Below are 13,040 nucleotides of genomic sequence, written 5' to 3' on the forward strand. Positions count from 1 at the left end.
CATTTCTGATTTTATTTATTTGAGTCCTCTTCCTTTTCCTTGGTGAACCTAAGTAAAGGTATGTCAATTTTGTTCACTTTTTCAAAGACTTTTTTCAACCCTTCGTTTCATTGATTTTAATGTTTTGTTTCTGATATTCTCTGTTTTACTTATTTTTGCTCTTTATTATTGCTTCCCTTTTACTAACTTTGGGTTTAGCTTTCTTCCCCCTAGTTTTGTAAGATTAGAGTTTAGGTTGTTGATTTGAGATCTTTCTTCTTTTTTAACGTAAGCATGTACAGCTATAAACTAACTCTTAGGATTGCTTTTGTGGCATCTCCTAAGTTCTGGTCTGTTAGGTTTTTGTTTTCGTCATTTTTAAAATTTCTCTTGTGGTATCTTTTTGACTCATTTGTTGTTTTGGAGTCCACATTATTTGTGAATTTTTCAGTTTTCTTTTTTTTAGTTGATTTTCAGTTTTATTCCATGGTGATCAGAAAAGATATTAGATGATTTATATGACTGTAGTCTTTAGAAATTTAGCAAGACTGGTTTTGTGGCCTATGATATGGTCTGTCCTGGAGAGTGTTTTATGAGTACTTCAGAATGCGTATTCTGCCATTGTTGGATGTATTGTTTGTTAGGTCTAACTGGCTTGTGATGTTTGTTTAAGTCCCTGCTTCTTTTTTATCTTCTCTCTGGTTGTCTTAATGTGCTCTCTGAATGCACCTTCTGCAAGCTCTGTTCCTTTTCTTTTTTTTACCCCCTGTGGTGCTTTTGCAAAGGTCACATGGTAGAATTTTTTTTGTTTGTATTTATTTCTATTTATTCATATTTGTATGTGGGTGCTTTTTTTCTGGGTCCACTGTTTCACTGAAAAATAATGAGCGTGGGATCTCCATGGAAGCCCCTCCGTGTTTTGCTGTTGTTTGGTCGCTTAGTTGTGTCCAGCTCTTTGCAACCCTATGGACTATAGTACACCAGCCTTCCCTGTCCTTCACTATCTCCCAGAGTTTGTTTAAACTCATGTCCATTGAGTCGGTGATGCCATCCAGCCATCTCATCCTCTGTGATACCCTTCTCCTTCTGCCCTCAGTCTTTCCCAGCATCAGGGTCTTCCAATGAGTCAGCTGTTTGCATCAGGTGGCCAAAGTATTGGAGCTTCAGCTTCAGTATCAGTCCTTCCAATGAATATTCAGGGTTAATTTCCTTTGGGATTGACTAGTTTGATCTCGGAGTCCAAGCGACTCTCAAGAGTCTTTTAGGGCACCACAGTTCAAAAGCATCCGTTCTTTGGCATTCAGCCTTCATTATGGTCCAACTCTCACATCTGTGCATGATTACTGGAAAACGTAGGTTTGACTAGGTGGACCTTTGTTGGCAAAGTGATGTATCTGCTTTTTAATACACTGTCTAGGTTTGTCATAGCTTTTCTTCCCAGGATCAAGCCTCCTTGTTTACCTGGACTTAATTGAAAGCTTTCCTCTTGCCCTTGATTTAAAGGCTACATTCTCTGATGTGCCCAAAGAGAATGGATTCAGGACTCTTCTCCAGCCTCTTCATTCCATGTCCTCCCCATTTGTCAATTCTTTATTTTGCATCTTCTCTTCATTAGCATGATTCCAGGACGAGAGCTGGACCTTTGGAAAATCACCATCTGGCAGTTTTATTCCTCATGTTTTCTAGTGAATTTGGTGCAGCTGTTGACCACGGAGCTCACTTGTGTGGTTGGGGTATGCATCCATTTGATAGGGGATTAGTGAAGTAGGAGTGGGGACTGGGACTCCATGAATTTTAAGTTTTTTTCCTTTCCTTCTGTGTGAATTGGCTACTTGGTGCTGGAATCAGGTTTGAAGAATGCCCTGTGGATCAGGATCACAGGCTTTGGTTTTGGAGTAAGCTGTATTTGACAGCTTTCATTCACAAGTTTGAATCAGGGTTGATTCTAGATTCTGCTGTTTGTAGGCAGGATGCTGATTCAGAAGGGGGAAATGGGTCCTGCAGTTGTCCCACGGCCTAGCTGGGGTGGAAGCAGACCCTCTCCTGCCTGCCCAGGCCTCCTTGGCCCCTGGTGCTCCATGCTAATGTCCAGTTTTTCCCAGCATACCCACTCGTTGGCCAAAATGATTGAATATCTGATTGGTATTCTCTGAAGTGTGTAGTATGGATGTTTTCCTGGCATCAACACAGATGGATGAACTGTGTTTTTCTTTGGTGGTTAATTTTGGTGAACGTCGGGAAGGGTTTTTTCCTGCCACAAAAGTAATATGCTCTTTAATCAATTATCTTTCCAAGAAGGCAAAGGTGCTTCTTTATCTAACAGTTTTTAGAGGGAAATCTGATAAATTAGTACATCCCCGACATAATACCCACAATCTTCAAGTATACATGCCTCATTCATTTTATAAACTAGTGGATTCATTACATAAATTGAAGCAACTTTTTGGAGCCTAACTTTACATATGGCAGGGATATTCATTTATCTACGTGATCTTATGAAAATAATAAGCATTTTAAAAGCACATAGTTATTTTTAAACTCATGGAGTCCTGCCCATTACAATGAGAACTACTGTCTAGTCTCTGGAGTTTAGCTGAGTTATATCCACAGTGGTTGCTATTACAGCTTTTCCTTCTCAGCAGTTTATTGGACTTACAAGAAATGGAGGAAAACAGAACAGGTATAAAGAGGTTTTGCACCTGATAGCCCAGGGTTTTTTCCCCCATTCTTTCTTTTACATTTTATTCTAAGGCTGTGGCATCTGTGTTTTGCCCAGAAGGGGGCAGATGGGAGCTAGAGATGCTGCATGCATGGGAGGCCACTGAAACTGTATGTTTTTTCATCAGTAGACCTGGAACCAAGTGTTGTGTTTAGCACTTCCTCTGCCCTTAGCGAAAAATATAAGAAAGTACTTGATATTAGACCCATAGAGTCCATTGCTATCTGTTGAATGCTGGTGTTTACCAGATAATTTTCTTATTCCTCAAACCATTAAATATATGAAGTTCTAGGAGTTTAGTTTGTTTGCTTAGTTCCTGTCTAATATAATCAGAGTAGGAGTTTTCAGAGGGATTACTAACTTGTAAATAGTGTTTAAAATATTAATTACATGAGTAATGGCAGGGAATACAAAAATGAAAAAGACTGCTGTCCTTCAAGGACTTTATACCTTGGTTGAGGGTGAGGCTGGGAGAAAACAAGTACACAGATAATTTTATTACATAATGCAATGTGAAAACTGTCTTAGGCCTCCCCAAGACGAAGGAAAATTGAGGAAGCTTTTATGAAAGAGCTAGTATATGCACAGAACCTTGAAAGGGATGAATTTTTAAAAATTTAAATTGCTTCTGATTATAAAATAATACATATGCAAGTTATTAAAATTTGAAAAAGTAGAGAAAAATGTAAAAAAGAAAATGATATATCAGTAAACTCACCACCCAGAGATGACTGCTAGTATTTTTTTTAATTAAAAAATTTTTTTAAATTAATTTATTTTTTGGCTGTGCCCTGTGGCATGTGGGATCTTAGTTCCCTGACCAGGGATCAAACTCTCGCCTCCTACAGTGGAAGCACAGAGTCTTAACCACTGGACCACTAGGGAAGTCCCTTTACTATTATTACTGAAACATTTTTTGACCATTAGTATTTTTTCCAGTTTTTTTTTCCTTTGTGTACATAAATCTTTTAAGGAAAGTACATACATTGAGTATAGGCAATTTTGTATCTTTTTTGCTCCCTTTAGCAATATAGCATGAGCTTTTTCTCAGGGATATAGGGATTTGATAGGTGAGGAAAAGCATTTAGGGCAGAAGGAATAATGTATATTTGGATGGTATAGAAAGGAGAAAATTCAGGCTCTGTTTAGGGAGTAACAATTAAACCCATTTTAGTGGAATGAACATTGGGAAATGGTCAAAGGTGAGGCTGGAAAGGAAGGTGGGGACAGAGCATAGTTTGCCTTGAACAAATTAAGGAGCTTCTGTTGAGGGAATGACTTCATTGCTTCTGGCAATTTATTAGTCTGCTGAGGAATGTGGCAAGAATGGAAGGACTAATAAATTGTCAGCAGCAATGAAATCATTCCCTCAATAGAAACTCCTTAATTTGGAGATGGGCAGACCTAGTTTCAAATCTTTGGGCCGCCGCATATTAGCAGAGACCGCCACTTCCTGCTCAGTGAAATGAGTGTAGAATACGCACTATGTTCTTGGGAGGATTAAACAAGACAGGCGTGCGTGCAGCTCCTGATCCAGAGGAGGCCTCCAGGGAATATTGCTTCCTCTTTCTCTGGAACCTCTCATTCAAGACTTGTAGCCCTTAGCAGCCTAAAGGGAATAATTCCAAGAGGCCAGTAAAGAACTCCTGAGCACTCTCTTGGAATGAGAGGTGCTTCATTTCCAAAAAGCTGTGCAGCTCAGCAGATTTAACTAAACTGTCAATACATTTTGGAAGCCCAGGCCCACACATAAGTTAGTTGGGTTTTATTCTTGAATTTGGGCTTCCCTGGTGGCTCAGACAGTAAAGAATGTGCCTGCAGGGCCGGAAACCTGGCTTCAACCCCTGGGTCAGGAAGATCCCCTGGAGAAGGGAATGGCAACCCACTCTAGTATTCTTGCCTGGAGAATTCCATGGATAGAGGAGCCTGGCAGGCTCCATAGGGTTGCAAAGAGTTAGACACGACTGAGTGACTAACACTTTCTCTTCTACTTTCTTGAATTTAGTTAAATGTTTTCCCATCACCTACAGGGCTGAAAAATTAAGTAGTACTGAAAGGTCTAAAAGGGAAAAGTAACATCTTCTTTCTCTACCTAGTCCTTATCCAAGAAGGCCACCACTTTTAGAGCTGTTTTTCTGTGGTCTTTTACTTTATCTTTCTGCATGATAAATGTATTAGTTTATTTCTTCATGTTTCAATTTTAGCCATTGTCTGTTGACTTCTGTTGTTCCAGCTAAGGATTTAGCTTTCATACCACTCCTCTTTCTCTTTCCCATTATCCTCCTGTCTCCTTATTTTAATTGAATCAGTAAATAATATTTATATTATCACAACTTTATAAATTATTAATTTTTGCTGAGTCAAGCCCAGGTACTATGATTTCGTTCCCTTTCCTGCTCAGCTTCATGTTTATCCTGAAATTTCTGATCACCTTTTTATCCCCTTCTCATTCTTCCAGCCCTCCATACTCCCTGTTTTTTTCCAATTGGGTTCTTGGGGATAATGCTTTGTTTCAAGTACCCCCTGTTCCCCAGAAACTCTCCTTTTGGAATGCTGCCTCTGCTCTGGACATGCAAATCCCAGGATTCTTTACTGGTGCTCAGATTTAAAGTCTTGTTTCTGTCAGTTGTCAATCTGGACAAGTCATAGGAGTTAGATGATGTCTCAGGAACCTGGCCAAGACATATCTGGGCCCTTCTAGTTGTGTGATCTCGACGAACTTACTTATTTCAGTGTCTTACCTCATGCGGTTGCCTTGAGATTATAAGTGAGCTTGCATAAATGGAGAAGCTTTGGAAGTTCTGTGAATGAAAAGTAGACTAGCTTATCCACAGTGACTTTGTCTCAGTGTTACTACCTACTCTGCATTTCAAAGGGCTTAGATATTATCCTTGCTGCTGTTTATATTTGCCTGTACATTCAACCAGGTATCCTCTTTCTCCAGGAAAAATGAGCATCAGAGAGTGGGAGAAGTGAAGGACAGCTCTCAGCACATGCCTAGAAGGGTGGTGCTTGCTGTTTACACCTAGGCAGAAATGGGGGTGGGGTGGGATAAGTTCTGCAGACTGATATAGTGGGAGAACTATTTTAGGAAGAGATTTAAGAGCATAATTTCTATATATTTATTTTATTTAACATGTAATTATGACATATAGCCTATGTGAAAAGTACTTTCTTATGTTTAAATAGCATGCAAAATCATTTGCAGAAGCAACAATAAACGAATTTTGGGGGACTCTTTGCTTTTTAATGTCAGTGTCCAGGTTGCTTCCTATTGGTGCCATAAGGTTTTTCTACTGTTTGTTTATAATTAAAAGTCAATTACTGATGTGAAATGGTAACCCATTTACCATATATTATTACACTTTGGGTACGTGAGGTAGAGACTTGGGGACTGCGTGAATATTTTATTCACATGATACCTGCATCAGTATGAGATTCTCTTGGTATCAAGTGATGAAAACCTATTTCAAAGTGGCTTAAAGGAAAAAGAGATTGTATTGGTTTATGGAACTGAGAAGTTCAGGGATAAACTTGCTGCAGGCCTGGCTTGATTCAGGAGCACAAACTATGTCTTTAGAACCCAGAGTCTCTCTCTTGGCGTTTCTTGGCTCTGTCTTCCTATGTGTTGGCTTTACTTGCAGGCACATTCTTTGGGTGGTGGCCATTGCAGTTCTAGGCCTCCTTTCAGGCAGTTCAAGAAGGGGTGTCAGGATTAATCTTGATCTTGTTTCACATGCAGCTTTGGCACCTCTGAGTCAGTTACTTTGATTATGTGGACTCAAGACCCTGGTTGGCCAGGCCTGAGTATCATCCCAGAGCTGCGGGTGGAGTTGTTCCACTGGAAACATTTAGATCTTAGGAGAATGGGAGGCAGGGATATCGTTCCCCAGAGGAAGACCATAGTTGTTTCTTTTTTTAAAAATTTATTTATTTATTTTAATTGGAGGCTAATTACTTTACAATATTGTAGTGGTTTTTGCCATACATTGACATGAATCAGCCATGGGTGTACATGTGTCCCCATCCTGACCCCCCTCCCCTCTCCTTCCCCATCCCATCCCTCAGGGTCATGCCAGGTGCACCAGCCCTGAGCGCTCTGCCTCGTGCATTGAACCTGGACTGGCGGTCTGTTTCACATATGGTAATATACATGTTTCAATGCTATTCTCTCCAATCATCCCACCCTCACCTTCTCCCACAGAGTCCAAAAGTCTGTTCTTTGTCTCTGGGTCGCTTTTGCTGTGTCACGTATAGGGTCATTCATTACCATCTTTCTAAATTCCATATAAATGTGTTAATGTACTGTATTGGTGTTTTTCTTTCTGACTTACTTCACTCTGTATAATAGGCTCTGGTTCCGTCTACTTTATTAGAACTGATTCAAATGCATTCTTTTTAGTAGCTGAGTAATATTCCACTGTGTATATGTACCACAGCTTTCTTATCCATTCATCTGCCGATGAACATCTAGGTTGTTTCCATGTCCTAGCTCTTGTAAACAGTGCTGTGATGAACATTGGGGTACACGTGTGTCTTTCAGTTCTGGTTTCTTCCATATGTGTGCCCAGCAGTGGGATTGCTGGGTTGTATGGCAGTTCTATTTCCAGTTTTTTAAGGCATCTCCACACTGTCCTCCATAGTGGCTGTCAAAATATGCATAGAAACAAATGAAAATGAAAACACAACAATTCAAAACCTACGGGATTCAGTAAAAGCAGTGCCAAGCGGAGGGTTCATAGCAGTACAAGCTTACCTCAAGAAACAAGAGAAAAATAAAATAAATAACCTAGCTTTACACCTAAAACAACTAGAAAAAGAAGAAATGAAGAACCCTAGGGCTAATAGAAGGAAAGAAATCATAAAAATTAGGGCAGAAATAAATGAAAAAGAAACAAAGGAGACTATAGCAAAAGTCAACAAAACTAAAAGCTGGTTCTTTGAGAAGATAGACAAACGATTAGCCAGACTCATCAAGAAAAAAAGGGAGAAGAATCAAATCAACAAAATTAGAAATGAAATTGGAGAAATCACAACAGATAACACAGAAATGCAAAGAATCAATAGAGACTACTATCAGCAACTATATGACAATAAAATGAACAACTTGGAAGAAATGGATGAATTCTTAGAAAAGTATAACCTTCCAAAACTGAACCAGGAAGAAATAGAAAATCATAACAGACCCATCACAAGCACAGAAATCGAAACTGTAATAAAAAATCTTCCAACAAACAAAAGCCCAGGACCAGATGGCTTCACAGGTGAATTCTACCAAAAATTTAGAGAAGAGCTATTGAGTTGAACACCTATTCAACTTAAACTCTTCCAGAAAATTACAGAGGAAGGTAAACTGCCATACTCATTCTATGAGGCCACCATCACCCTAATTCCAAAACCAGACAAAGATGCCACAAAAAAAGAAAACTATAGGCCAATATCACTGATGAACGTAGATTATAAAATCCTCAACAAAATACTAGCAAACAGAATCAAACAATTTATTTAAAAGATCATACATCATGATCAAGTGGGCTTTATCCCAGGGATGCAAGGATTCTTCGATTCTTCTATATTTGCAAATCAATCAATGTGATACAACACATTAACAAATTAAAAGATAAAAACCTTTTGATTATCTCAATAGAGGCAGAGAAAGCTTTTGACAAAATTCAGCATCCATTTATGATAAAAAACCTTCCAGAAAGCAGGCATGGAAGGAACATACCTCAACATAATAAAAGCCATATATGATAAACCCACAGCAAACATTATCCTCAATGATGAAAAATTGAAAGCATTTTCTCTAAAGTCAGGAACAAGACAAGGGTGCCCACTCTCACCACTGCTGTTCAACATAGTTTTGAAAGTTTAGCCACAATAATCAGGGAAGAAAAAGAAATAAAAAGAATCCAGATTGGAAAAGAGGAAGTAAAACTCTCACTGTTTGCAGATGACATGATCCTCTACATAGAAAACCCTAAAGACACCACCAGAAAATTACTAGAGCTAATCAATGAATATAGTAAAGTTGCAGGATATAAAATTAATATACAGATATCCCTTGCATTCCTATACACTAACAATGAGAAAACAGAAAGAGAAATTGAGGAAACAATTCCATTCACCATTGCAACAAAAGAATAAAATACTTAGGAATAAATCTACCTAAACAAAAGACCTATATATAGAAAACTATAAGACACTCATGAAAGAAATCAAAGAGGACACAAATAGATGGAGAAATATACCATGTTCATGGATTGTAAGAATCAATATAGTGAAAATGAGTGTACTACCCAAAACAATCTATAGATTCAGTACAATCCCTATCAAGCTACCAACAGTATTTTTCACAGAATCAAATAATTTCACAATTTGTATGGAAATACAAAAAACCTCAAATAGCCTAAGCAATCTTGAGAAAGAAGAGTGGAACTGGAGGAATCAACCTGCCTGACTTCAGACTATACTACAAAGCTACAGTCATCAAGACAGTATGGTACTGGCACAAAGACAGAAATATAGATCAATGGAACAAAATAGAAAGCCCAGAGATAAATCCACACACCTATGGACACCTTATTTTTGACAAAGGAGGCAAGAATATACAATGGAGGAAAGGCAATCTCTTTAACAAGTGGTGCCAGGAAAACTGGTCAACCACTTTTTGTAAAAGAGGGAAACTAGAACACTTTCTAACACCATACCCAAAAATAAACTCAAAATGGATTGAAGATCTAAATGTAAGACCAGAAACGGTAAAACTCCTAGAGGAAAACGTAGGGAAAACACTCTGACAGAAATCACAGCAGGATCCTCTGTGACCCACCTCCTTGAGTAATGGAAATAAAAGCAAAAATAAACAAATGGGACCTAATTAAACTTAAAAGCTTTTGCACAATGAAGGAAACTATAAGCAAGCTGAAAAGAGCCTTCAGAATGGGAGAAAATAATAGCAAATGAAGCAACTGACAAAGAATTAATCTCAAAAATATACAAGCAGCTCATATAGCTCAATACCAGAAAAATAAACAACCCAATCAAAAAAATGGGCCAAAGAACAAAACAGACATTTCTCCAAAGAAGACATACAGATGGCTAACAAACACATGAAAAGATGCTCAACATCACTCATTATCAGAGAAATGCAAATCAAAACTACAGTGAGGTACCATCTCACGCCAGTCAGAATGGCTGCTATCAAAAAGTCTACAAACAATAAATGCTGGAGAGGGTGCAGAAAAAAGGGAATCTTGTTGCACTGTTGATGGGAATGCAAACTAGTCCAGCTGCTATGAAGACTATGGTTCTTTTAGAAGAAGGACAGTAGATGTGGGGTGGCTAGAATGTCAGGTCCACAAAGAGACCTGGCAGGGGCCCCTGCCAGCAGGTGCTCACTGGTCTTTTTGAATTGAATTGGTTATGTGCTAAGAGCCTAGAATTCCTCTGGTTGCCAAAGCAGACTTTCTTTTTCTCTCTGTTGTTCAAATCAGGAACTTGTTAAACTCAGGTTTACAAATTTGTCTGTTTAATGTATTGATCTTGAAAACTTGGATTCCTCTGTAAGGGCAAAGAAAGAAAGAAAGTGAAGTCGTGAAGTCACTCAGTCGTGTCTAGCTCTTTGCCACCTTGTGGACTTGTAGCCCGCCAGGCTCCTCCATCCATGGGATTTCTCAGGCAAGAATACTGGAATGGGTTGCCATTTCCTTCTCCGGGGGATCTTCCCAACTCAGGGATTGAACCCAGGTTTCCCGCAATGCAGACAGACTCCTTGCCATCTGAGCCACGGGCTTCCCCTTTATAAGGGCAAAAGACCCACATATTGTTAATTTTAAGGTTTTACAGTGCTTTTGCTAAATGGATTTTCTGTTGGCCAATTCTGCTTTATTATTTGTTTCAAGAAATAACAAATTCTACTCTGTTGGGTAGAAATTTCTTAACATTGGATTATATATTTAGACCAGTGCTCATTGTAGCATTTTCTTTCTAAAAATATTTTTTTTGACAGTCCACTAAAATGATGACAGTGTTTAACAGGAATGATAGGATTGCGGGCAGTTTCTCCTTCATACTTACAGTCAGTTGGGGCTTCCTGGGTGGCTCTAGTGGTAAAGAATCCACCTGCCAATGCAGGGGACACAAGAGACGTGGGTTTGATCCCTGGGTTGGAAAGATCCCCTGGAGGACGGCGTGGCAACCCTCTTTAGTATTCTTGTCTGGAGAACTCTGTGGACAGGGGAGCCTGGTGAGCTACAGTCCACGGGGCCACAAGAGTCAGACACGACTGAAGCAACGTAGCACAGATGGATGCACACACACTGTCAGTTGCTAACAGTGTTCTCAACAAGCCAGGGCTTGTGGTATCCGATTGAGTCACATGTTCTACCCTTAACTTGACTTGTTTTTCACGTGTGTGATCTCCACACATGAGTTGATTCATTGTCTGGGTAGGAACTTCTGAATATTAGCTCACAATTAATCTGCATTCATCCTGCTGAATTCTTGCTCTTGGCTGCAACAGAAAACCTGGTAACAGTATGTACCTGTTTTCTGTTGTTCCCTCCCCACAGAGGGAGGGCCAGCAGAGCATCCAGACACAGGAAGTACAGAGGCCCTGGAGCAGCAAAGAGCATGATTTCTTCCTGGCACCTGTCAGAAGGTCTGCTCGTGCCAGTAATTTTTAGATCCTGTGAATACTAGCTTGGGTCCCATGAAATGCCTGTTGTTGTAGGTCGGAAGTGGTTAAGTAGCAGCAGCAGCGTACGGTTCAGCCTGTCCCTCCATCAGCGGTCCTGCTGTTGACCTGCAGGCAGCTGAAGTTCTCTGGGCTGCAGTTTCCTCACCCCGATGTGGTTGGTTGATGGTTATTTTAGACAACTTTTTACCCCTGACATTTTACGGCTCTAGTCAGGGCCAGGACGAGGTGAGGCAGGTGAGATGCCAAAAACACCAAGTTGAAGGAGATACTCATCCTGCCCTTGTACAACCTGCAGAGTGAGAGCTCAGCCCCAGCCCCTAGTGCCAGCCCTGATTCTAATTCATTTTTCCATTCCATTCATTTTTCCACATGAGAGGTTTGCTTTGCTGTTGTATAACCTGAGCTCTATCAATGATGCCCTTTTTTTTTGTTTCTTTAAATGAGCAAGGTTGTGTTGTTTTTTAAATTTTTATCTCTGTATTTTTGACTGCAATGGATCTTCATTGCTGCGCCTGGGCTTTCTCTAGTTGCGGCAAGTGGGAGCTATCCTCTAGTTGTGGCGTGCAGGCTTCTCATTGCGGTGACTTCTCTAGTCGCAGAGCATGGGCTCTAAGGTACACAGGCTTAGTTGCCCCATGGCATGTGGAATCCTGCCAGACCAGGGATGGAACCCATGTCCTCTGCATTGGCAGGTGGATTCTTAGCCACCAGACCACCAGAAAAGTTCAGTGACGCTTACTGATGCACTGTTCTCAACAAACCAGGGCTTGTGGTATCTCGTTGAGTCACGTGTTCTACCCTTAATTTTACTTGTTTTTCACGTTTTTGATCTCAACGCATGAGTTAATTCATTGTCTAGGTAGAAACTTCACAATTAATCCACATTTATCCTGCTGAATTCTTGCTCTTGGCTGCAACTGAAAACTTAGTAACAGTATGTACACATTTTCCATTTTCCGTTGTTTTTCTTTAGATCAGTCCAAAATGTTTGTGAAGGTTTTTAGTGAAATTGACCGGATGCCCCAACTTCTTGCATACTACTACAAGTGCCACAAGGTGAGAAGCTGTGAGTGATTGCCCCTGTGGAATGTTTGTAGAACCGGGCCATGGAGTCCCAGTTTCAAATCTCAGATTCTTGCTTAAAGGTAAAAATGTTTGCCTCCATGCTTTCTGGCTTTTTTCTTTTAATTAGCCAGTAGGGGGTGCCCTTGGTCCAGCCTCTGGATTCATTTAATTGTAAGTTGGGAAAAAGAGTCATTGGTTTTCAGCCTTTGTTTTTGTAGCTGGATTTCCTTTACAATGGAGGAGTTTTTAGTTTTTCCCATTTTTGTGTTTTGAGATTCCTTTAAAGCTTAATCACTAAAGAATCTGCCTGCAATGCAGGAGACCCAGGTTTGATTCCTGGATGGGAAAGAGGCCCTGGAGAAGGAAATGGGAACCCACTGCAGTATTCTTGCCTGGAGAATCCCATGAACAGAGGAGCCTGGCAGGCTATACAGTCCATAGGGTTGCAAGAGTCAGACATGACTTAACGACTAAGCCGCCACATTTTTGCCTTTTAAGGGAGATTCTCATCATAAGGTTTATTATGCTTTCAGTAAACCTTGAGAATTTTATCTGCTGTCTAGGTTTGTTGAGATT

The 13,040-nt window shown here is 40.0% G+C and overlaps 1 protein-coding gene across 1 annotated transcript in view; it reads left to right on the forward strand.

Annotated features, from left to right (window-relative positions):
• Positions 1-13,040, forward strand: part of COG7 (component of oligomeric golgi complex 7) — an 89,898-nt gene that overhangs the window by 14,155 nt on the left and 62,703 nt on the right. The window contains exon 5 of the mRNA XM_068968792.1: positions 12,373-12,455. Within this exon, the coding sequence (XP_068824893.1) occupies positions 12,373-12,455 (83 nt within the window). The remainder of the gene's footprint in view (positions 1-12,372; positions 12,456-13,040) is intronic.

The sequence above is a fragment of the Capricornis sumatraensis genome, chromosome 3, assembly GCF_032405125.1.
Source record: "Capricornis sumatraensis isolate serow.1 chromosome 3, serow.2, whole genome shotgun sequence".
Lineage (NCBI taxonomy): Eukaryota > Metazoa > Chordata > Mammalia > Artiodactyla > Bovidae > Capricornis > Capricornis sumatraensis.